The following is a 26,845-nucleotide window of genomic DNA, read 5'->3' on the forward strand; positions in this document are numbered from 1 at the left end:
CCTTAACAGGGAGGCCAAAAGGCGGACGAGGAAGCTTGGGCTACGCTTGAGGCTATGATCAACGAGCTCCCTGAGCACATGACCTCAGTGGTCAAGGACACTGTCACCCTGTGAACTTTTGCGGGTATTAGAGATTTGTCTCTTCCCCAACTGCTGGCTTGGGCGTGCAGCTACGTGACCAAAGTATTAATAGATCGCCCTTTTTTTTTTTTCTTTTTTTTTAAATTTTAGATGTTTCTCTTTCTTCTTCATTGATTTTCATTTCTTTTCAGGTTTGCATGGTGACCAAGCTTCTCTTTGACGAGAGTTACCTTACATTGGAAGGTGTTATTGGGGGTGGCAGGAAGTGGAGGTACTAAAGGAGGATGCATTGGCTAGGGCCGAGGCGGCAGAGAATGAGAAAGACTTGAAATAGGCCAAGCTTAAGCGCCTCAAGGAAGAGGTCGAGGCCTTTAGGGTCAAGGAAAGGGAGTTCCTTGATAAAATCAAGGCGAGTGAGACTGCTTAAGAAAAGGCTAAAATAAAAGCGGTCGAGGCTGAGAAAAGTTTGGCATAATAGTGGGGTGCCACAATAAACTGAATTCTAAGCTTACCTAGACTTAGAAGAATGCCTTGGGCTAAGAGGCTAAGTATAAGGAGGTCTCGCTTGAGCTCGTCAAGGAGGTGGAAGGTCGCCAAAAGGTCGAGACTAAGGCTGAATAGCTCAGGCTCGATATTAGGGAGCTAAACTTGGCCATCACGAGCCATTCTTGGGAAACGTCGGTTTTCCTGTGTAGAAATTGTGGGAAACTCATCATTCTCTTGACTTTTCCATCCTTTCGAGGGCTTATCAGAAGGTGGTCGACAAGATGAAGACCCAGGCCCAAGGCATGGAATATGTTTACTTGGACGACTCTAAGCTCAACGGTGAAGGTGAGCAGGAGGTCGAGGAAGGAGAGAAAGATGTTGGTGTTAAGTAGGAGGTCGAAAATCCGACTCCTCTAGCCACACTTCCACCTATTATTGCTGACCTTCCCTCAGTCGAGACTCCAAAGGATTTTCTGGCTCCTACCCCTGACGAGGCTACCAAGACTCCCGCAGTCGACAAACCTTCTACCCCCATTGGTGATGAACTCCCTAGTTCTATTGGCAATGATGCCCTTGCTCCTACCGCTTAGAGATTTTTTTTATCTTTTTTTTTTGTTTTTTTTGTTTTTAGTTTGGTTTGTAACTAAACTTACACAACTAATGAAAAAAATTATTTTGCCCATTTCTATCGAGCAATTTTTTTTATTTCTGTATAGTCGTTTCGATCATCCTAATTGGACTTAGCATAACAAATTCGAATTTGCTCCAAGTTATGCGTAGTTCGCTTCTTAAGGAACTTTTCAAACATATGAAAAAATCTTATGTGTGACGACTCTGAGTTTAGACTAGTTGTCTATGTCGAGTTTTGGTCACCGGTTTATAACCAATTTTCCTTCGACGTGTTTTACTTGAGTTTTTCCAAGTTTAACTTCATCGATTCATGTAACTTCTCCCTTCATAAGTTGAATTTTGGTGTGGCTTATACAGCTAAACTGCTTTTTTTTTTTTAACTCTTGACTCTGAGTTTTGGATGTGATCGTGTAGGTGGTGATTTTGAAATAATAGATAATAAATGACAAACAAAATAACAATAAATAAGAAGTGACGAGAAAAATAAAGTTCATGAATAATACTTCTTTTTCATTGAAAGAAATTTTTTAGCCATAAACGACCTTACATTGGATATGAATGAAAAAATGAAACATAGTTGGAACCTGAGCTGCTTATTGGTAATACATTCACAAATGTTCGACGTTCCATGCTCACTGTATAGCTTCAATGTTGAGGTGTTCCAAGTGGAAATTGGTGTGAGCTTTTTGAAAATCCTGAAAGAACTTTCCCATTTGGGCCCAAATGCCCCCAAGTTTGAGTTCTGTGTACCCTGGACGACCTTTCTAAGAACGAGGTCGTCGTACCCTGAATGACCTTTCTGAGAATGAGGTCGCCTACTCCGAAGTCCTTGTTCTTGACCTTGAAGTTGAAGTATTCTTTGGCTCACTACTGATAGGAGGCGAGTCTTAGCTGAGACTTGGCTTGATGTTCTTCGATCAAAATCAAGCCTTAGGCAGAGAAGATCTTCATTTGTTTCTTCATTAAAGACCTCTCTCTGAAATGAGCTAATCCCTACTTCAACTGGAGCCATTGCTTGACACCTGTATGATAGTGAGAATGAGGTTTCTCCTGTAGAGATTTTAGTTGTCGTTCTATAAGACCATATGGTCTTGGGCAATTCCTCAACCCATCTTCCCTTAAGGGCATCGAGCTTCTTTTTTATGATGTGCTTGATCACTTTGTTCAAAGCCTCTACTTGGCCGTTGGCTTGAGGCCAATAAATAGTTGTGAAACTTTTCTTAATACCGAGCCTTTCATAGAAAGATTTGAAGTCCTCACAATTGAACTGTTTCCTATTATCAGTTATTATAGTATGGATAATTCCGAACCTACAGATGATGTTTTTGTATACGAAATCCTTCAACTTGTTTGATGTGATGGTAGCCAAAGGTTTGGCTTCTGCCTATTTGGTAAAGTAGTCCACTACGACCATTGCGAACTTAACGCCCCATTTTCCTTGAGACAAAGGGCCTATCAGATCGATTCCCAAGATCGCAAATGGCCAGGGGCTCTTTAGAGTAGTTAACTCTTGGGATAGAGCTTGTGGAACGTTTGTAAATCTTCGGCAATTGTCGCATCTGTGCACATAGCCTGCCGAGTCGTCAAAAACTGTTGGCCAATAATAACCCTAGTGAAACATCTTGTATGCTAGAGATCTGCCTCTTATATGGTTCTCACAAGTGCCTTCATGGATTTCCCTCAAGACATAGTCCGCATCCTCGTAATCAATGTATTGCAAGAGCGGCGAGTTGTACCCACGCTTATATAGTTTGTCGTTGATGAGCATGTATCGAGCTAACTTTGCTCATAGTGTCTTGGCTTCACTTCTTCCTTCAGGCACTATTCCATCTCTTAGATAGGCAATTATTGTATCCATCCACCTGTATCTCTGCCTTGTTACTAAGATTGATTCCTGTGGAGCGAAGATGTTGGGACTTGGCAGAAACTTGACTGGAATGGAGTCAGTCGCTTCTTTACTCATCGTTGAGGCAAGGCGAGCTAGAGCATTGGCCATTGAGTTCTTTTCCCTAGGAATATGTAAAATAGTGAAAGTCTTGAACTGCTCGAGCTCAGATTGTACCTGCTAGAGATAGGACGCCATTCTGTCCTCTTTTGCTTGATATTCCCTGAAGATCTAGTGGACCACTGAGAGTTGCTGTAGATTTTTATGGACTCTGCCCCTATTTCTTTGGCGAGGCAAATCCCTAAGCATTGCTTCATACTCTACCTTGTTGTTCGAGGCAGTGAACCCAAATCTGACTGCAGCTTAGATTGGGTTCCCTTTAGGACTTTTGAGTAAGAGCCCAGCTCCTGCCCCTTTCTCATTCGAGGAACTATCTATATATAGAGTCCATTGCCATAGACTATCAAGCCTTGGTTTCTCTGGTTTGCTTGCTTTTGAGGTGCTTGCCCCTAGTAGGCTTACTTCTCGCTCAGGCTGATGGGAAAATTTTGAGATAAAGTCTGCCAAAGCTTGACCATTGTTGTTCTCGGGATGTACTTGATATCGTGCTGACTCATCTCCATCGTCCACTGAATCAATCTACCTGATTCCTTAGGCTTCTGCATTATTTTTTTCAATGGAAAGTTCATCAGCACATGTATGGAGTGCACCTGGAAATAGGGCCATAGCCTCCGAGCGGCGATGATCAATGAATAGGTAAGCTTCTCCATCTCGGGGTATCTTGTCTCGATATCGAGCAACTTCTTGCTCAAATAGTACACCGGCTATTACATTCCTCCCTCTTCGCATACCAATGATCGCAGACTTAGATATTGATAAATACAAAGGCAAAGACTCACCCTGGATGTGCTTTGATAGAAAATGAGGCTGCCTCAAATGCTTCTTCAATTCCTGAAATGTTTTCTTGCACTCCTCTGTCCATTTGAAACCCTTGTTCCCTTCAGGGTTTCAACGAAAAGTATACACCTGTTTGTGGCTCGAGTAACAAATCTACTAAGTGCAGCCACACGCCCTATCAAGCTTTGTACCTGTTTTATGATGGTTGGGCTTTTCATATTCAGGAGAGTTTGAATCTTGTCTAGGTTGGCTTTAACATCTCGCTGAGTAACAAGGAAACCCAAAAACTTTCCAGAGCTTACTCTGAAAACACACTTCAAGGGATTGAGTCTCATTCTGTATTTTATGAGGATGTTGAACATTTCCCCCAAGTGCTCAATGTGACTTCTGGCGACCTTCGATTTGACAAGTATGTTGTCGATGTACACCTCTATTGTCTTGCCAATTTGCTCGACGAACATTTTGTTCACCAAACGCTGATAGGTCGCTCCAGCGTTCTTCAAGCTAAATGGCATTACCTTATAATAGTAAATACCCTGGTCAGTAATAAAAGAGGTGTGTTCTTCATCAGGCTGATACATCGGGATTTGGTTATATCCAGAGTATGCATCCATGACGCTTGGTAGTGCGTTCCCAACCATCGCATCTACTAATTGGTCGATCCGGGGCAGCGAAAAACTATCTTTGGGACAAGCTTTATTTAAATATGTGAAGTCGACGCAAGTCTGCCACTTGTCATTCAACTTTTTGACTAAGACTAGGTTGGCAAGCCAGTCTGGGTATTTCACTTCCCTGATGAAGTTGATGTCCAAGAGTTTGTCAACTTTATCTTTGAGCGCTTTAAACCGCTCTGCATCCATAGACCTTCTTTTCTATCGGATTAGTCTAGCTATTGGATCGACATTAAGTTAGTGGCACATTACCTCGGGGCTGATCCCCACCATGTCTGCATGAACCCAAGTGAACACATCGAAGTTTTTCTTCAGGAAACCCATGAGATTGTTTGCCAAATCGTCGCTCAGATTGCTGCCAATTTTCAACGTCTTTCTTGCTGACATGTATCTCTCGTAACTTTTCTGTTAGCCCTATTACAAGCTCTTCTTTGTGGATACGAGGGTCTATGGTGTCTTCCAGAGGTCCGGGCTTTGGCTCGGACTTGGCGATGATCATAGTTCTCGGGAGTGACCATTTTTGTGCAACATTAATGTCCTGATGATAGCATTCTTAAGAATCTTTCCTGCAACTCTTGATTGTGGCGACCTCGCTTAGAGTTGAGAATCTCATTGCTTGGCAGCGTACCGAGGTAACCGTGCTTAGATCATCTAGAATCGGTCTCCCAACGATGACATTGTATGTGGTCGGACAATCGACGACCAAGAATTTTGCCATCACCGTCCTGATCTTAGGCTCTTCCCCAAGAGTCATGAGTAAGTTGATTGTTCCCTTGGGGACTAGGCTATCCCCGATGAATCCATAGCGCGACAATGGACATGCCTTTAGGTCTTGCTTTGTGAACCTCATTTCTCAGAAGGCTCCCAAGAAAATAATGTTTGTTGTACTGTCATTATCAACCAGCACCCTGAGTACTCGGGCGTTGCCAATTCTTGCTACGATCACGATCACATCATGATTGTGGCGAGGAGATTCTTCACACTTGTCCACGGTGAATCCTATCACCTCGCTCTCTTGCCCAGGCCGCTTTGGCGGCTTCTGTTCACAGCTCATTACTTAGGGGACTGAGTCTGTCCTGGCCTCTAGCACATATTACTTGTGAGAGCGTCTTGAGCTCCTTGCAATGTTGGGCCCCCCATAGATCATGCCTACCAGGACTTCGTTGTTGGTCGGGGCTTACTGGATCTGATTATTTTGCTCGCTTGTATTTTCGTGAGCTGGTGCCTCCTTGACGAATTCTTGTAGGTGGCCTCTTCGGATCAGATCTTCAATGGCATCCTTTAGAGATCGACACTCATTGGTGTTGTGCCTGACGTCCCGGTGATATTGATGATATCGATAATATTTTTGTCGATCTCTTCTGCCCGAAGCCCCCCTCATCCTTTCTGGAGTAAGTAATCTCTTAACCTCATGGGAGACTTCATATATATGAGCTATGTCTTGAGTGAGGGGCTGTACTCTGCATATCGCGAAAAGGTTGCCATTCCTTATGATTTTATGTTTTGTCTTTTCTGGAACTTGTTTTTGTCCTTGTTATTGCGGTCTTGGCTCCTCTATTTATCTACTAGGCGATCTTGTCACCTGTCTAGGGCTCTTTGGCGAGCTTATGGCTAGGGCTGCTAGCAAGCTTTCCAATTGCTGGTGTTTAACAGCCATTTGATAGAACTTTGCCAAGCTCACATGGTCTTCACTTTGGAGCTCTTTCCACAGCTCCGTTTGTCGCTTGATGCCTGCAATTAGCAAAGTCCATATCGATTCTTCTAGTGTACCGCGACCTTTGCCTGCTCATTCTGGAACCTCGTTAGATACAAGGTTAGTGTTTCATCTCTCTCCTAACGAATATTGCTCAGGTAGCTGAGCGGCATTACGAGTTGTCTTCTTGCTTGGAATTGTTGTAGGTAGAGCGAGGAGAACTATTGCCAAGAGCTAATCGAGTTTGCCTTGAGCCTCTTGTACCACCTTTTGGCATCCCCTACCAAAGTGACCGCAAAGCAACAATATTTTGCCAAGTCACAGACCTGATGTAGCTCCATCAGGTCGTTGAAAGAATCCAAGTGGTCTCTAAGATCCCCTTTCCTATCGAACTTACTCTCTGGCGCCCTAAATCCTTGGGGAAGTGGGGCCTGACGAACTTCGTCTATAAATGGAGAGCTCACTATTTCTTTCCCTGCGTTATTCTAGCAGGATCTTAGATCGTTAAGCATTCTTTGCACCCGATCTAAGTCTTTGTCATGGGGATTGCCTTAGCTGGCTTTATTCAACCTTACCTCGAGTAGGTGATTTCGCAAATTTGTTGCTTGTGAGCCCCCTCCATTGTGCGCATTGATGACCGAGGTCGAGTCATGATGGCTGGGCTAGTAGGAGCTATCATACTCATCAATGCGTTGCTCGCGATGTTGGTTATAACCAAAACATCGGTCATTGCCAGATTAGCGTGCATGACTCATCTCGCGAGCTTGCGAGGTTTGAGCCTGCCTTGGCGTGGGTTAAACCGGCACACTGATGTTGGGGATATCGTTGAGTAGGTCGAGTATCCCTCTAGTGACCATTGCCTTTATCTTCCCTTGTGGGCTCTTTGCTTGGTCGTCTCTCGGGGTTAGTTTGTCCGCGGGATTCTAGTTCATGAGTAGAATATACCCAACGGTGCCGAGATTTTTGACCATTCTTTGATACTGATGAGCCAGATTGATCACTGGCTGAATTCTGACCTATTGGGGTAACATCGGTGAAGTGCATCCGATCCAGATCTAGGAGGGCCGACTGATAGTTTCTTAATTTAGCCACATTTTGTTACACCGTTTGTGCAACCATTGTTTTGATAATCTCCACCAGTTAACAATTTCCGAGATTCGACATTCTTGCCCCCTGTTGGTTCGCAGCCTGCTGCCCTAGCGACACTAGTGGTTGATGCTTGGTGACGTCTTGATGAACCTCCTAGTGGGTAGTTTCCACGTTGTCGTAGTTTTCGGTGGTTGTTTTCGATCTTGTACGAACAATTGTGGGCCTTGAGTGATTGGGTCACTGGGATTGTTTGCCGGAAATTCTAAGATTTTAGCAAAGGCCCTCATTTTAGCGCCAAAATGTTGATATAAGATTTGCACCAACTAGAGTGATTCGATTGACCTTGACGAAATTGGAGCTGATGTGTGCATGATTACGAGTAACCAGCAATGTAATGAATTGAAAATAGTAAAGTAAATGGCATAAAAGGATTTTTAAAGTGGTTTGGCGAGTTAAACTCTTGAGCCTACGTCCACTGTTTTTGTATTTGCTATGAGAGCTTACAATAATAATCCTATAACAATTTGCTAACCCCTTTCCCATCGTTGGAGGGGTTTATATACAGATTTCGTACAAAGGAAAGAGTGAAAATAAATGGATTACAATTAAGATTGAAATGCAACTCCGATATTCTCGCGATTGAGCACTGAGATTGCACCAAGATTGTTGTCGATCTGATCCTTTCCTAGATATCCAGGATCTAAAGTTATCTGTAAGTTGGTTGATCAACTATTTAGTCGAGCTACATCTCAACAAGCTTATGCTAGGTTGGACAATCGGTTGAGTTGAACTGATCCTGGATCGAGCTGTAACCTTGCAATTCTTTGAGCTTGATGAAAAAATCACACAGAACATTCATCATCAAGATATTATTGCAAATTCCATTAAATTGATAGCAAGCCCATGTTTGATAACCAATATCTCGTTTATAACTGTTATGCCTAAATAATATGATGATGTCATCTCCATCAATCAAGACTAGGGTTGTCAGTCGAGTCGAGTCGAGCCGAGCCGACTCGCGTCGTTAAATACTCGAACTCGGCTCGAATTCGACTCGAGTAAGTTACCAAGCCGAGTTTGAGTCTACCTTGACTCGGCTCGATTTGGCTCGCGAGCCAATAGTGGCTCGTTTAGGGTTTTTCTGTGCATAATACAAGTTTTTGGGTTTTCTTGTAATTTGACATGTAAAAGACTAAAAGGTTTAAAAAATCACAAATTAACCCTTAACCAAATAATCCCAATTAACCCAAAATCAAATTGCGTAAATTCATTCTCCCCCAAATCAAGAACCTTAAAACAAGAAACCCCAGAAACAATTTCCTGATTATCACACCAAGCCACCCACAAACACAGGAACCATTAGAGATTCAACTTCCAGAAGTTTGAGTTCTATGCTGTTTTAATGATAATTCTGATGTATTTTGATGGACATTTGTGGTTTTTTTTTTTTTTTTGTCTTGGATTGTATAATTTGTTGTGTAATACGTTGTTTATGTTGATTTGGATGTGATTTATATTGATTTAGATGCAAATTTATCAAAAATTGGATATGATTTGTGTAAAACAAAGATCTACATGTTATATTAAAAAAGGGCCAAACGAGCTGTAATCGAGCCAATTCAAGCTCGCGTTAAACGAGCCGAGTCATAAGCCGAATTTTTTCGACTCGGTTGACTTGTGACTTGACTCGGACTCTTCTAATGCTTAACCAAGCCAGGCTCGTTAAGGGTGATACTCGGCTCGACTCGGGTCGTTTACACCCTTAATCAAGACTAAGTAGACTTCTCCACCAATCATATTTTAGCATGCATCTTCACAAACTAGGATTCACCAAGCACTTGAAGACAAAACATAATAGCTGTTTGATCCTTAAACCGACTTAAAAGGATATTTTGTGCATACAACTACCGCAATTTCATTAAATTTAAGGATATGAATGAAAGCTCTCAACAAATCAAAATGAAGGAACCTTCACCAAATCAAGACAACTTGCAAAAACACTCATTACATTGAACTGAAAAGAGTATAAATAGGCAGCTCTACTCCTCAAAACGGGGATGATTTACACACTTATTTTACAAAAAAAATAGCAAAGACACACTACTAGAAAGAGATTGTCATGTCATTCTCTTAGAACACTTAAAATCTTATAACCTTGAGAGATTGCTATCTTTGTATTCTTCAGTAATGATCACAAAGGAAACCATAAATACAACCAAAGTGGACGGAGGACTTGCTCATAGTATCCGAACCACTCTAAAATTCTCTCGTCAACTTGTTATTTATGTATTAACAAACAAATATCAATACTACACCATAAATACTTTCATAATCATCTAACGTGCAACTTCATAGCAGTTTGTACGTGCATAGTCATTGGTGTCAAAATCACACATCAATAATGACTAACGACATAAATAGTCTCATATCTGCATTGTTTTAACAATTCATCAAAAACCCTTAGAAATTATTAAAAACCATATAGAATATTGAATGATGATAGAATTTAAATTTTTCTTAGATAATTTATAACCTCCAAAACAAAAAAAGAACTTTGTACTACACATCTTATAATGAATAAAACAAAGAAAATAAGTAATTTTTCTCCAAGCATGTAAAGTTTTAAAACATTTCAATTTTCTTTTTCCTAAATTGCTGTAAAATGATTTTAATATTTTTCAAAAAATATTTTGTAGAAAAAATGTTATCAAGAATTTTTTTTTTCATTTTTAAATTATAAAAAAAAAAAATGCTAGGTATAAAATGGCATCCAACCTTCTCTAACATATCCTTGAGCCAAATTCTTTCAACCTTTAAGGAGTTGGAAGTTGGCAATTAATGTTTAATTATGATCACTCAACAACTCATTAATAGGTTTTTTTCATATGATAATTAAACATTAATTCAATACTAAGCTTTTCAATCATTCCACTAATTTATTTTATAATGATCATTTTAAATTATTTTGGACATTATTTTATAACCTTTCCCTAAACAAATGATAATTAAAAATAAAGAAAGGTTATAGAAAGCAAAACTTGAATTTTAAATGAAATTTAAAAAATAAGTATTCATATTAATTTTTTGTTTATTTATTGAAGGTATATTATGTCTCCTTCGAGATGGATACCTAGATTGATTGTGACTAATCATATAAATAATGCCATCCAATTAATATTACTTGTTCTTTTAGAAGAGTGATCAAGAATCTTTTCTAGTTTGTTTTACATTTAATTAACAATGGCTTTTATATCATAAATACCAATAACTTTTTTCACCATAAAATCTTTTGTGCATATCGTATGTACGTAATTGGTAATCGGGGTGTTTGGTCTAATTTGGATACACCTCAACTAATCCTTAAAAGCCTTAAAGTTAACAACTAGATAAATCATCTAGTAGACACCCATATTAGCAATAAAGAGGAATTAAACTTATGACATCTTGAATAATAAACAAAAGAGTCTATGTAACCTCCAGCCACACAGAGGTGGTTAGATATAAATAATTAATAGTGTGACATACTTATTCTTTTATTAATTGGTTGTATAGTGACATGATGTATAAAAACATTTTCCTTTTTCCGGATAATTAATTTTTGTCTTAAATTTAGATCAATTATAAACTTTAGATCGTAAAATTCAACACTTAATTGTTGAAAATGTACTCATTCTTAATATCAGTAGTTTCTAGTAGAGTATACTAGAATTAAAGAAGGAAAAAAAAAAAAAGGAGATAAAAGAGATTGAATCAGAAATCAATTTTATTTATTATCGAAATTGTATTGATGTAAATGATATTCATCAATTTGTTTTACAAACTTGGGTTAATGCCATAATCATCTTCTCGTTATTGACCCCAGCATTGCACATGTTAGCCATTGCTCTTGCATACTTCTTTCCATAAGTTGATAAAGTTCCACAATGCTCCTCATAAAGTCCCACCTAATTAATAAAAACACACAAATTATATTTGAGTTCGACTAGTATTATACTGTATTATATATGTACGTGACAAGGAAGAGTGAACGTACGAGCATTTTTAAGCAATCCCAATCGTCGACAAGAGGTTGGCCAGCAGGTCGGACAAATTGCACCATATTAGGTCCATTTTTAAGGCCAAACAACATTGTTGTAATACGTTGAATATTGAGATCCTCTCGCTGCCTTTGAGAAATTTCCTCGTTTAGTTGCTTTTGAGCTTCGACCTTCTCTTTAGAGCCCTCAGGTGCCTTATTGAACTGCATAAATTAAGGATTAATAACCACTCTATAATTAGGTTGATTCACTAATTAATTTAATTAAAGCATAATTAATTAATTAACCTTGTGCAAAAGATAATAGAGATCAGCATCTCGTTGGTCAAGACCTTTGATTTTCGAAGGTAAAGGAGAAGAAGAAGAGGTTTGAGTAGTGAAAGTGAAGTTGTCATTAATTGGATTTGTTCCAATATAAGTTGAGACTGAATCTTTCTGAATCCCCTTAATATACCCATATCTCATTACATGAGAACTGAAGTCTAAATAATCAAATCCTGTTCTCCTTTTCACCTGTAATTATAAATAATTTTATAAATTCAATTTTAAAAAATGTTAATTAAAGTAGTTAATAGTTGAAGAAATTAAAATAGTAAACTTCAAGTCTATATATACCACTCGATATTGTTTCTCCAGGGTTTCCTTCTGCAAATCATGTTTGTCACTGCATGCAAATTAATGTAAAATTAATAACACTAAATAAAGGAACAAATTAGCGTCAACATTTCAATAAGTGGAAAATCGTAATTATTTATAATCCCCGTTTGATATAAAATTTAAATATAATTTTATTGTTTTTGAAAATAATTGATACAACAAATCTTATGAAAATGCATTTGGTGAAAATGAGTCAAAATGCTTTAGAAAACAATGCTCAAATACAATCTAAAATCTAGTGTAAAATAAATAAATAAATAAAACGTTTTTATAGTTTTCTATACTTTTTAATTTAAATATTGTTTTTGAATATTATATCAAACATATTTTCAAATAATCAAAATATTAAGATACAACTAAATATTTTGAATCTTATTTCAGTTTATAAAAATCTAAGATTCTTCGAATCGTACTAGAAACCCTTTAATTAGTTGGCTTTTCTTTTTCTTTTTTCTAATAAAGGGTTTTGAAAACCTGTTAAATTAAACGATCTTTTAGAAAGGTGAATGATAATAACCGATTTCAGAAAATATAATCGTAAAAAAATGAAGAAAATTAACCTGTCTTCCAACCAAGAAATACTGAACAAATCACCCAAACAAGTATCATATTCAGGAGGAGGGTAGGGATAATGTTCAGGACAATAAATAGCCCAGCTGCTCTCTGATGAATTTGCTGCTGTCATTGCATAAATATTCCAAGTTTTTGGAAGAAGTCCTTCGAACACAATCCCAGATTCACATGCTTCAACGTAAATTACCTATTAAATTTTATCAAAATTAAAAACACAAATTAAACTCTTAATTATCAGGTAATTACTTACTTAATGACCAAATTAATTAATTGCATTACCATTTTTTTATATGCTTTAGCCTCGTGTTTCTTCTGCAATACATCGATCAAGTCTTTTGCGTAAAGATAACCAGAAGGCATTCCTATAACATATGCAGACGTTAAAAATATAGACATTCTCCGATGTGGACGTTCGCATTGTTTTAAAATATAGACGTTTAAGTTTAATTGGAAACTTACCAATAATGCCAGGGGAACCATGGTCAGTGTAATATATAAAAATATGGTCATTTGGGCCACTATTTACAACTTTGCCACTTCCCCCAGTGAGAGCAGTTTTGTTGCCAAGAATAACAGCCAGAAAATTGTTGGCAGTAACATTTTCACCAGTGTAATCCTGTACATATATGATAATTAATTAATTAAAACAGAATTAAGAAAATTAATTAATTAATTAAACAAACCTTTGGGACTCCATAGTAAACATCAGTGCCATATGGTTTATTAATGATAATTCCAGGCCTTGGATTCTCATTAGCAAAAGCAATATCATCATACATAAAAACTATTATATTTTCTTCCTTTAATCCTCCACTCTTCAGAATTTGATATGCGTGACACACATCAGCCTGCAAAATTAAATTTAGGTTAATCAGATGAATTATTTTTAGTTATTCTAATTTATATGATTATTAGAAAAAAAAAAATATTAACCTGATGCCTATAGTTTCCATAACCACTCGAACCGGCAATTAGAACCGCCCATCGGGTGCCATTGATGCTGGATTTATCATCTTCGTGGTCGAGTTTTCGACTTTCGACGGCAAAACTTAATAAAGAAAGGAGAAGAATTCCAGCAAGAATAGAAGAATTCATTGTGATAGCTTTAAGTAAACCTGCAAGTGAAGTACCAAGTAATGACATATATATATATATATATATATAGAACTTTGCTCATAAGCACAAACTAAGCAGTTTAAATCAAACTGGGAGAAAATATGAGAGAGACTTCATCTACCTTGAAGTTTTGGTCAATCACATTTAGGTCCTATATTTTAAAATAATAAATTTAACCTCATAAATTTAACAAACGTCGCATAATTGGTTAATTGGAGGATTTTTATTGTTTATAAACCAGAATACTCTTATTTTGATATTGTCTCAATTTTAAAAGTCCAGATTCTGCCATTTGACTGTCTATTCCTTCTTGACCGTTATTAAAATCAGGGGGTTAAATCCTAGTACTTTTGACTGCCAACCTTGGACTAGACTTAAATCCGAGGGGGATAAATGCAATTAACTCGAGAAAATTATGATACATAGTTTATTAATTGAGATTATTTCTATTAATTATGTACTAAACCATAATTAGAACGATGGATACGTTAAACCATGTTTAGATTGATTGTTTCGAGTCTTTTTTTTTTCGTTTTGTTTTGTCTTGTAGCCATGCATGGCCATTTGCCAAACTAATGAGACAGAATAGAAAGGCTCTAAAGCCGTTTTTTGAGGAAATGTAGCTTTGATTTTTGTGAGAATTTGGATTAATGTGTCATTAATTCATCAAATTAAAAAATGGACTATAGGATCAAGATATGAAATCAAGAAAATGATCTGTCATTACTATTCTTTGAAAGTTTCATTTTTCTTAATCAAATATTTGATTAATTAAGTACACACAAACCCTATTGATTTTGAAATTTGATACAAATATTCCATACTATGAAAGACTTCTCTTGAAAATTATTTTAAATTCATTGAAAGGGACACAAGTTTAATAATAATCTGAAAATTAATTAATACTTTATTAGGGGTAATACTATAATGTTTAATACTCATGCTACTTTGTGGTATTGCACTTAAACCCTAGGTCTCATAATAAATCGTAACTTAAAAAAGATATTCAAAATATGTTATATATATATAAGAGAAATTCTTAATCTCTACAAAACTCACTCAGACTCAATATATCCTTTTTTTTTTTTCTTTTTTTTTTTAGCTTACGTGCATTTTAATTAATTCTCTATAACTTTGAAGCTAATGATCGGATAAAACTCCAGTGACCACCTCTATTTGGGGTCAAAGTGAATCGAACTTAAGACCTCTTGAATAATATACCTAAGAGTCTTAATTAACCACTCGATTACTCATTGATGATTCTACTAGTATATCAAGATAGGGTAAATCCTTAACTTAATTAAGAAAGCCTATTGCTAACAGTAAATAAACTCTCTGACAAAAGTGATCGATTAAAAAAAAAAATACTTAACAATTTAATTATATAATGGTGGAGGTTAAACAAACTTCTAAATTTGTTAGAATGAAAAATAGTTGGTATATTCTCAAAAAAAGAAAAATTATATTGGTCAGTGACTCATGATAAAGTCACACATATATAACCCTAAATTAACCCCAAAAACAAACCTACAGAATCACGAAAATACCAAATATAAGGATAAAATAAGCAAGTAAAAGATTTTACCTCTCTATCTTCACTTCACTTGCTCAAATTTTTGATAAAAAGCTTCTTGGACTTGAAGACATCAATGGCTTAAAATAGGATCTCTTTTACTTGTAAATCTTAACTACTTCTCTTGTGGGTAGAAGATTATTATAAATGGAAGCGAATGAATGGATTCTCAGTTGAGAAAATTGAAAATGAATCAATTATTTAAAGAAGGTGGGTTTTGCTTGTTGTTTTAAGGCATGCAAATGGTTATGGTTTTGACAGTGAGCAGAGAAAGAGTTTGAGGCGTTACATAAAAAAAAACCATAGGCCGAGATAGCCTAAATTAACGCATATTCTGACAAATGCCTTCAATTTGATGCCTTCAACAATATACATTCTAACACTTGGCTTTCAGATGCACTTATCAAATAAATGCCTTCAAAAAGTTATTTAGTTTCTAGGTGTATATATGTAATGAATAAATAAGTTGGTATGATAGATAATAATGAAAATTTTCAGATTTTTTTTTTCTTAAAATGCAAACCATAATTTTTTTTTTTGAGACATCCCTTTTTTACGGTCAAAATATATTAAAAGACAAAATTTCAGTCCATTGCCTCACATTACAAATATAATTTTTTTTTTTAATTGCCTCTGGGTGGCCGAATGGTTTGATGAGGACTTTTAGGTGTTTTACCTAAAAGATCATGAATTCGAGTTCCTTCTCGATTGCTAATAGAGATAGTCACTTGAGCTCTTATCCGGCTGATAATTATAGGGTCTCGAGGAATTAGTTGAAGCATGTATGAGCGGGCTCGAGCACCCATGGTCATAAGAAAAAAATATAAAACTTTTTATTTTTTTATTTTTTACTCATACCTTCAGGTATGAAAATTCGAGTTTTCAAAGATTGGACTTCCACATTACAAATAACATAATAAATATTATTTTTTTTTAAAGAAAAATGAGAAATACTTATATTGGAGATTAAACTAAGCTTATCGTAATCTCCAATAACTTGAGCAAAAGTAGAAAGTTTAATTGATGAGTGCTACATGTTAAACTAGAATTTGTTCTTTTCTTTATGCTTTGGTCGAAAAGATAAAAAAGGCCCAAGAAATGAATTAAAAAAAAGTAGTAACACAACTATATAAATATGATTAAGTGGAACTTAGCGAAATGAGCTTATATTAAATTATTTATATAAGTTTGCTAAGTGCCAATTAAAATTATATTTACATTGCAATGTCACAATTATTTTTTTCAATTTTTCACTTGCCCATTGCCTTTAAAACGTCTAAGGTTTGTCATATTATTCATTTTAATGTGCTTATAATTTATTTTAATTTTAAATCACCCATTCATATTATAATAGATTTTGTATGCGTTGGTTTGTACCAGAAGTTTGTACAACTTGAATTTTAAGGCAAAAATTTCAATAGTTACCATATTCTAATAATATACATTAAGTACAAACATATTCAAGAAATTCAATTTACATGGTCTTGATCATCTATGTCGTCGCCTTTTGGAAATTTTTCGAGGATTTCTGACTTTAAAAATTTGAGACTGCCTTGAATTTCTTAGTCTTCTTGACCCCCTCTTTACATGAACCGACACTTCTCTTGTTTTCAGCTTCACATGATGGTGGTGACGAAGACTACCATTTCCGTACCATTGTTTTCTTTCTCTGTAACATTTTCTACTCGAACTAAAATGATGACACTCGCTTGAAAAATCACTTTCATCACTTTCACTATAACCTAATTCAACATCTCTAATATGCCGGCGCCTGTTTCTTCGCTTGGTGTTCATCAACTTCTGCCACAAGAAACATGTTATATCTTCCAAAGCATACCAATATGTCTCACATGCAGCACAACACATCTTGCAAAGGCTTCTTATTATGCATTGGCAAATCCCCAGATTGAACAATAGGTAGCAGAACCACAAAACTGAAAGATGAAAACAATATAATAGTTATCAGTCATTACCTTATATTCACCAGAAACAAATCTTATTCCTCTGGCCCTAATACAACAGCTAACCACTTTTCAGCATAACTATCAAAAATTGTGACAAGAAAAGGGCTGCCTAGCTCATACTTTATCCGGAATTCATAACTCAACATAATATAAGAAAGAAGATTGTCTTGCCGTTACTAAAACGCGCTAATGTTCTCACAATTACTAGCACACATCATTGCTAATTTCTGCAAGACGAAATGACAAAGAGCAATGTAAATATACATGTGCATATAAATAAGTTGCTATGTTACTTTTGATATTAAAAAAATGGGACTGAAACAGCAACATTATACAAACAGAATGGAAGAATTTAAGTTGAGATCACATATATGTATTTATAATTGAATTAATCAAAGCAAGAAGTGTGGCCAGTTTATCGAACTCAAGGGTGAAAAAAATCACAGTTTAGACAGCAATCAAGTTAACAGAATGAGAAAAAAGGGAAAAAGAAAAACACAGAAAGTTGTAGAACAGGAAGCCATCTCATATTACATAAGTACCTCTAATGCTAATTACATGTAAAGCTAATGGAAAAGAGAAAAAATAAATGAAAATATGAGCAAGAAAGAAGAAATTACTTATGTAGCAAAGGCCAAAAATCATCAGCAGTTTGATCAGATTTGCAACGCAGAAATGCTCGATGAAACATACTATGTCCCATGGTCCTGAACAAACACCCCTGCAGAGTCAAGCAAATCAAATGAAACTGAAATTGAAACTGCAAAGATTTGTGGGCATGGGTAGTATATACATATAAAGAGATTACTAATATTATTCGTTTAGAATGAACACAGATGACAGAACAAGTAAAACCCAAAATGCTCATAGCAGTTAACTGGTTGCTGAAAAGTTATATTCCCAATAACCAAATAGAGTTAAGCTTACAATTGATCTTGTTTATCATAAGTGTATGATGAAGTAAATAAATGACATGTGCATGTATGTCCGCCCAATTACTTGATGCATGTAGGCGATGTGTACAAATGTGACGTTTGAAACATTGGACATACGCACATGTGTCCATTGCGCCAAAGATTTTTCTATGGTACATGATATATACCAATACAATTGAGGATAATTTTATGCATAAAAGCAGGTACAGATAACTGATAAACATTTTTTTTCTTTAATCACAATTTTAGAATCAAGAACTGATAAATTCTTCAATTCTTTGCATCATTATATCAAATGCTTTTGACATAAATGTCAAACGAAATACATATATAAGATGACCAATTCACATATAATTCACTCTTAAAAACCAGAATTGTATGGGGAGGGTGCCCATGTGGTTTTTAACCCACATGCCTAATTAGGATCGTTACAAATAGATGGAACAAAAATTATTTAAAAATGAAGCATTACAAGAGAAGAATTACTACTTACTCACAAGATCGACCAAAAATTGCCTTAAATGGAGCAGAAAAAGCATTTCCAAGAACCCCTCCAACGCCATTAGCAGTTTTACTGATAATAGTCCCCATTTTGCATAATCATTTCCACACTCAAAATCCCGCTTGGTAACTGAAAATTTTGTATTAACTAATGGTTTATATATATATATATATATAAAACTTGGAAGTAAATCTGATTGTGAATTGTTTTGATCAAAATCTTTCTGTTTAGTTTCCAACTTTACATACACAAGAATTAAAGGAACAAAAACAATGTGTTCTTAATCGAATTGCAGATTTGATAGCATTAATTTGACACTAAATGAGACAATTAAAGCATATAAAATCAGGGTAAAAATAAATAAAAAAGCATGTAGAAGAGACGATTAATATAACAAAAGAAACACATTACAAAAAAAGAAGAAATTAATTGATAAAAACTATGAAGAATTCTGTTTTCTAACCTGAAATCTGATAAAGAAGCCAAGGGTTAAGTTAAACTAGAATATCTTATTCTAGTTTAAGTTATTATATTTTTGATTGAAATATAAAAACGGCTTTTAACGGCCAAGGAATTCAAAAAATCAAAGTGGGCAACTTGGGTTGAATTGAATATTCATGGGCTTTTATTTTACACTTTTATTGGGCCTAAATTGAACCCAAATGATACAACTGAAGGCATGCCAATTAATAAATAATGACTGTTGTTATTCAAACCCCACTAGAACTCTTTTTAAACCTTCTAATTTAAACATATATTATATGGGTAAATTACCAAAATGTACTATTTATATCAAAACCTTCAACATATTTTTCTAGTTTTTAAAACTTTCAAGATACTGTAATTCTAAAATCACATTTATTTATTTAATGTTATTATATTTTTTTTTCTTTTTCCGATTTATTTATTAAATTAGTTTCATAGTTTTTCTAGGAATTTGAATTTTTAATAAACTGTTTCAAAACCTGTTACCTCCACTTTACCATTTAATCTAGTTTTCTTATTTATTAAATTATTGATAATTTTAGGACAATATACAATTCTTGCCTCGAAGAAATCCTCATTGTTTATTATGTTTTTCCTTAATCATGACTAACTAAAACAAAAGTTAAAAAGATTAGGAAAGCAGATAAGTTAAGAAGCCAAAGACTTGGCTAAGAAAAAGTTTGTTCCCACGAGTGAAGCTGTCATTCCCGTGGAAAGTAAATCAAGTTTGCCTCTGTAGGGAGGCAAAGTGACGGACGAGGCAGCTCAAGCTATGGTCGACGCAATAATCGACCAATTCCTTAAGCACATCAACATCGAGGCCTCAGTGGCCAGAGATGCCTTCACCCTGCGAACCTACACAGGCATTAGGGATTAGTCCACTCTATAGCTGTTGGCTTAGGCATGCAACTACATGAAAAAGGTATCAGTAGTTTGCCCCCCTCTTTTTTTTTTTTTTTTTTTAATATACTTTTTTCTCTATTCCTTGCTAAGTTTTATTTTTTGTTTTTTAGGCTTGTGTGGCGAGTAGGGTTCTCTATGATGAGTGTTACCCCACATTGGTGGGCACTCATTAAGGATAGAAGGAAGCGAAAACGCTCAAAATGGATGCCTTGGCTAGGACCGGGGTAACAACGAAGGAGAAGGACTCCAAACAGGTTGAGCTTGAATGGCTTAAGGTGGAAATGGTGACCTTCGGGGTCAAGGAAAGGGAATTCCTTGACAAAATTAAGGTGAGTGAGGCTGCCTGAGCAAGAGTTGAAGCCAAAACGATCGAGGCTGAGAAAAGTTTTGCACAGCAACGAGTTGCCAACAATAAGCTGAACTCCAAGCTCACCCGGGTCAAAAAACGACGTTGGATTGAGGCAAAGTTTAAACAGGTCTCACTCGATCTTGCCCAAGAAGCGGGAAGGTCGACAAAAGGCCGAGGCTAAAACTAAGCAACATAGGCTCGAAATAGAGGAGTTGAATGAGGCCATCACGAACTGAGCTTGGGAGACGTTGGTCTTCCTTGTGCAAAAGTTGTGGGAAGCTCATCCCTCGATTGACTTCTCCTTTCTTCCACGGGCTTATCAGAAGTAGGTTGACAGGATGAGGACCAAAGCTTAAAGGATGACCTATGTTTACTCAGACAACTTCGAGCTCAATGGTAAGGGTGAGGAGGAAGTCGTGCAGCAGATGTAGGTGTTAAGTAGGAGGTTAAGGATCCACCTCCCATGGCTACGCTTTGGCCTATTACTGCCGACCTTCCTCCGGTCGAGGCTCCGAAGGACGTGTTAGTAAATTGATGAACAAAGGCAGTGAAAAAACAAAATTTTTGCCCATCGATTACTCTGATTTTGTCAAGATTAGGGTCTTATATATATATATTACATGCTTAAACTGAAATAACACAAATCCATACAAGGATTAGATTATATCTATGATTGCAAGCTCCTTCAGTGTCTCTGAATATGATTCGCTACCAATTCGAGAATGGAATCGAACTCACATCATCCACACGAAGATAGTACGTCAATGACCAAATTTAATTTAGCTAGAATTAATTCTTCGCTTTAAGGATTGTGTTTTGGAAGATTGAGTGTAAAAAAGAAGAGAGAAATTTTTCTCTTCAATATTTATCTCCCATGGCTGGAATGAAATTATATGTGAAAACCTATTTTGCTTTCTTTAAATAATGGAGCAAATATCTTTTCCACCCCTCAAGTTTAGAAACAACCCAAACTTTAGGTGTAATTGCTTATCAACCCTTATTTAATTATTTAGTTAAATATTAATATTAACTCTAATAATTAAATTTATAATTTTTCTAAATTACTCCAATAATAAAATTGGACATAGGCTAAAACCTCAGTAAATTCAATTACCCAACAAAATTACTAATATGCCCATTGTCAAAAAGACGAATATACCCTTCCAAAATTTACCATCTTTAAACTGTCTTCTAAGTGTGTGACCTGCAAGCTCCTTATCATATCGACAGTGAGTAGTATCACGATTGACACCAATCAATCGTCTTAAGGACATATATCAATACATACCATTATGATTTACACGATATAGAATAAAATGTCTTTTATTGATTAATGAACATTATTACAAAGAGTCAATTCTACAACATTTGATTGACTCTAGGGAACTTACTCTAACAATCTCCCACTTGCACTATAACCAATCATTCATGTATTTAATACCAAATGGCCTTAAGTGTTTTTCATGCTTCTGCTGCGATATAGGCTTTGTTAGTGGATCGGCGAGATTGTCATCAGTATGCACTCTACTGATCTGCACATCTTTCTTCTCAACCATTTCTCTGATGAGATGAAATCGTCTGAGTATGTGTCTGGACTTCTAGTGAGATTGTGGCTTCTTTGCTTGAGCTATTACTCCATTGTCGTCGCAACAGACGTCTATTGGATCAACAATCCACCAAGTTCGGTGGTGAACTTCTTAATCCAGACTGCCTCCTTGGCTGTATCGGATAATGTGATATACTCAACCTTTATTGTAGAGTCCGTTACAGTGATTTGCTTGTAGCTCTTCTAGCTCACCGCCCCCCCATTGAGACAAAATACAAACCTAGATTGTGAACAATAATCATCTTTATCCATTTGGAAACTAGCATCACTCTATCCTCTTACAGTGAGCTCATCTTCTCCACCATAAACCAAGCACATATCCTTAGTCATTTTCAAGTATTTAAGGATGTTTTTGACAGCCATCCAATGACACTCACCAGAATCGAATTGATATCTACTGCAAGTGCTTAACGCAACATGCGACATCAATCAGAGTACACAACATGGCATACATGATGGATCCAATTGCTGACGCATATGGGATCCTCTTCATCCTATCTCTCTTATCTTATGTTTTACGACACATATCCTTAGAGAGATAGACATCGTGTGACATTGGAAGAAATCCCTTCTTGGATTCTTCTATACTGAATTTCTTCAGTACCTTGTCAGTGTATGTACTTTGACTTAGGCCAAACAACCTATGCGATCTATCTCGATAGATCTTGATTCCGAATATGTAGGTTGATTCTCCTAAGTCCTTCATGCAGAAGCACTTGGATAACCAAGTCTTTACTGACTACAAGTTTGACATATCATTTCCGATCAAAAGTATATCATCGACATACAACACCAGAAATGCCACTGTGCTCCCACTTACTTTCTCGTAAACACAAGACTTACTTTGTTCTTAATAAAACTGAATTCTTTTACGGCTTATCAAAATGAATATTCCAGCTCCTTGAAGCTTGGTTGAGTCCATAAATGGACCTCTACAACTAGCATACCTTATCAGCTTGTCCATCAAGAACAAAATCATCGGGTTGTGTCATATACACATCTTCTTCAAGGGTTTTGTTTAGGAAAAATATTTTGACATCTATTTGCCAAATTTTATAGTCATGATATACAACAATCGCAAGCATAATCCGGAAGGATTTCATCATGGCAACCGGCGAAAAAGTTTCTTCATAGTCAATACCATGAATTTGTTTGAAACCTTTGGTAACTAATTGTGCCTTATAAGTATGCACCTTGCTATCCATGTCAATCTTCTTCTTGAAAACCCATTTACACCCTATGGATTTTACCCCTTCAGGTGGATCTACTAGAGACCATACTCGGTTCTGGTACATGGAGTCCATCTTAGATTTCATGGCTTTAAGCCATTTAATGGAATCTGGATCCGATATAGCGTCTTCGTAGGTTCTGGGTTCATTGTCTTGATAGACTAGTACGTCACCATGTTGAGTCATGAGAAAACCATATCTCTCGGGCTCATGACGTACTCTCACAAACCTATGTAGCTTCTATGCTACTTGAGGTAGTTCACTTAGATCCACAGATTATGGAGTGACCTCCTCACGATGTTCAACCACTTCTTGTGGCACATCTTCCCATCCTTTGTCTAATGTATCTTGTGATTCTAGAACTTCATCGAGTTCTACTTTTCTCCCACTAGTACTTCTTAGAAAAAATTCATTTTCTAAAAAGACACCAGTACGAGCGACAAAAATTTTGCGCTCTTCTGGATGGTAGAAATAGTATCCTTCGGTCTCCTTAAGATACCCTACAAATATATTTGTAAGATTTCGAGCCCAGCTTGTTCGAAGTCAATTTCTTGACATAAGCTTCACAACCCCAAATCCTTAGATAAGACAAGTTGGGCTTTCGCCCACTCCATAGTAAATACAGAGTCTTATCTTCAAACTTCGATGACACTCAATTCAGTATGTGAGTTGTAGTCTCTAAGGCCTAAGCCCAAAATGATATAGGTAGATCACTAAAACTCATCATGGACCTAACTATATCAAGTAAAGTCATATTCCTCCTTTCAGACACTCCATTGTGTTATGGTGTGTACGGAGGGGTTAATTGTGATACTATCCCATATTCCTTCAGGTATTCAGAAAACCCTAAGCTTAAGTATTCACCTCCTCGATCCGACCGAAGAACTTTAACACTTTTGCCTAACATATTTTGTACTTCATTCCTGAATTCTTTGAATTTATCAAAGGCTTTAGATTTATGTCTTATAAGAAAGACATAATCATATCTACTAAAAGCATCAGTAAATGTGATGAAGTATGAATATCTACCTCGGGCTTCAACTGTTCTATTTAAAATTTACAATCATACATACCAAAAAATATACCTTAAAACATTAACCATAGGTTTTTCTGACACAATAATAAAAAAATCATCTTCAAAGATCCCATTGAATCTCTTATGATACAAGTACAGGCCTAACATTAATTATGGCATCGTTATTTATTGTACTAGATAAAATCATCTAAATAAAATGGATAAAAAAGTTAATTGTTTATTTATCTATCTACAAATGTTTTTATCATGTAAAAACATGAAAAATATATGCTTAACAAGGTTATATGCATCAAAATAATACTGTAGTGATGTTTATTCTCATTTGTAAAAGAGTAAACGACATGTTCTCATCCAAGGATTGGCAAATTTGTAGGTTTCCACCCTTGATTTAACAAATTTCATATTTCCACCCTTAAATTAACAGAAAATAGTTTAATATAATAGTTAAAGGATAAATTGTCATTTATACGATAATGAATTTGAAATAAAAATAAAAATTTCAAAATAACCCTCTACATCTCAAATTTCTCACACAAGCACCCTCCATATCTCAAGTTTGAAATATGACGATCACACCCATGTGATAGAAATGAGACTTGGTAGCTCGTGGATGGCAAACGACGAGTGGGGGAGGCCAGTGGAGATGTGAGTTTTGTTCAGTAGAGGATAGCGGTTCGAATGGTTGTGAGAGCGGGTATTTCTAGTGTTAAAACCAGTCGGAATCTGGCTATAAACTTGGAGAATCGCGCGAGGTTGTAGGGGTTATCAGCTGACGATTTGTAGGTGCATTGAGGTGGAAGTGTGAGGGGTTTTGGTGATTGTGGCGTGGGGGTTCTAATGGTGGTGACAGGAGAGCTTGTTGATGACGGAATTGGCCAGAAATGGCCTAGGAGCGGTGGTGGGTGAGAGGAAAAGTTGTAGATATTGCGCAATTTGGTCAACCTAGTTGGCGACAGTCAGGCGAGGGTTAGGGGTGCCGCTCCGAGTCTACTTCGCACCGCTGCTACCGTGGCTTTGGCCGATCTATGGTGCCGATTGTGGTGGTTGGGGTTTGCCCAGCTCGTAGGGTGCCATGGACAAGCTTCCATCTTTTAGGGAGGTTTTTGATATCTAGTCGCCACAATCAAAAGGAAAAGTTAAAGGGTAGTTTGGTAATAACATATTATATACTGTGTCAAATCCTAACAGTGTTAATTTAAAAGTGGAAATCTAGAATGTAAAAAACCAATGGTGGAAACTCTTAGATTCGCCAAACCTTGAGTGGGAACATATCGTTTACGGTTTGTAAAATAATAAACTTTAAGTCTATCATTACACATAGAAAATTCTAAAAAAATTATTATGCATTTAGATCTCTTTAGATTTTAGACAAAAGCAATTCACTAGTATAGAATAAAGGTATATTCATTGTTGTTTTCGATGCTTAATTATATATACTGTTGCAGTCTTATATCGGATAGAAATGAGTTGGGTGTTGAAATACATTTAAATAGTTAACAAGCACTTTGACTCATAACAATGCATTTATATATATTAGATATGTGATGTGATTTTTAACTTAAATTAATGACTTAATCTATACTTTAAAATCATACCCACTGATCGTATCCATCCAAGTGTTAGGATAATCGTTGAGATGTTATCAAAAGTTACTTTATGTGCAAGAAGGTTAAAGATTTGGATGACTCTCACAAAGAAAGAGAAGAGTTGGATCCAGTAGGAGCCATGACCCTTAATGGAAGTAGCTTACATGTTCTTCTCAACACGATCTACCTTGCTCTCTATGATTCTCCACCATTAAATGTATATTAATTACATCCCTAAAGTTCCACGAACGCCAACCTAAATGTAGGTCCAAGAATTAAATTCTTTAAATTAGACTTTTAACAAGAAACAACCTCAATTATGAGGTTACCTTCGTTATCAATTTAGGATAGAAATGAGTTGGGTGTTGAACTTATAAATTAATGAATAGTTAACACTTAACAACATCACCTAATAGATTGGTTTTCTAAATAGTTAACAAGCGCTTTGACTCATAACAATTCATTTCTATATATTAGATATGTGATGGGATTTTTAACTTAAATTAATGACTTAATCTATACTTTAAAATCAGGAGAACGCATGTTTTCCCACCCAAGGTTTGATGAAACGACACTTTCCCACTCATCAAGTTTCAAAATGACACTTTTCCACCATTCATTAGGTTCTGTTAGTGTTTTCTATTAATAATTGATTAAAAAGATTAAAATACCCTTAAATATTTTATTTCTTAATTAGTTTATTATAAATTAAAATTTAATTAATTCAAAGTCTTTATTCGATTATTTATCAGTCTAAGTATAAAGATACGTTTTTTTCTTTGTTTGTTTAATTAATTAGGAATATTGATTTTTTATGTTAATAGTAAAAATGAAAAACATTATAAATGATAATGATGAGATA

At 35.9% G+C, this 26,845-nt stretch overlaps 1 protein-coding gene across 1 annotated transcript; it reads right to left on the bottom strand.

Moving 5' to 3' along the window:
* Positions 1–11,235: 11,235 nt before the first annotated feature.
* On the bottom strand, positions 11,236–13,793 carry LOC116106216 (vacuolar-processing enzyme-like). The gene is made up of 9 exons (XM_031392564.1): positions 13,632–13,793; positions 13,382–13,546; positions 13,158–13,314; positions 12,978–13,060; positions 12,686–12,885; positions 12,084–12,132; positions 11,757–11,981; positions 11,466–11,672; positions 11,236–11,376 (listed from the first exon to the last, which is right to left on the bottom strand). Exons 1-9 carry the CDS (start codon positions 13,791–13,793, stop codon positions 11,236–11,238), a joined length of 1,389 nt encoding a protein of 462 aa, XP_031248424.1.
* Positions 13,794–26,845: the final 13,052 nt, after the last annotated feature.

Source organism: Pistacia vera, unplaced genomic scaffold, assembly GCF_008641045.1.
Source record: "Pistacia vera cultivar Batoury unplaced genomic scaffold, PisVer_v2 Contig117, whole genome shotgun sequence".
Taxonomy (NCBI): domain Eukaryota; kingdom Viridiplantae; phylum Streptophyta; class Magnoliopsida; order Sapindales; family Anacardiaceae; genus Pistacia; species Pistacia vera.

Bases quoted from the DNA above. Each gene is read 5' to 3' on its own strand.
- LOC116106216 (XM_031392564.1), bottom strand. From the start codon at position 13,793: ATGAATTCTTCTATTCTTGCTGGAATTCTTCTCCTTTCTTTATTAAGT. The intron at 13,315-13,381 runs GTTTGTTTAATT...ATATATGTACAG, and splicing joins TTTACTATGGAGTCCCAAAG to GATTACACTGGTGAAAATGT. The intron at 12,133-12,685 runs GTTAATTTTCTT...ATTTGCATGCAG, and splicing joins ATTTCTTGGTTGGAAGACAG to TGACAAACATGATTTGCAGA.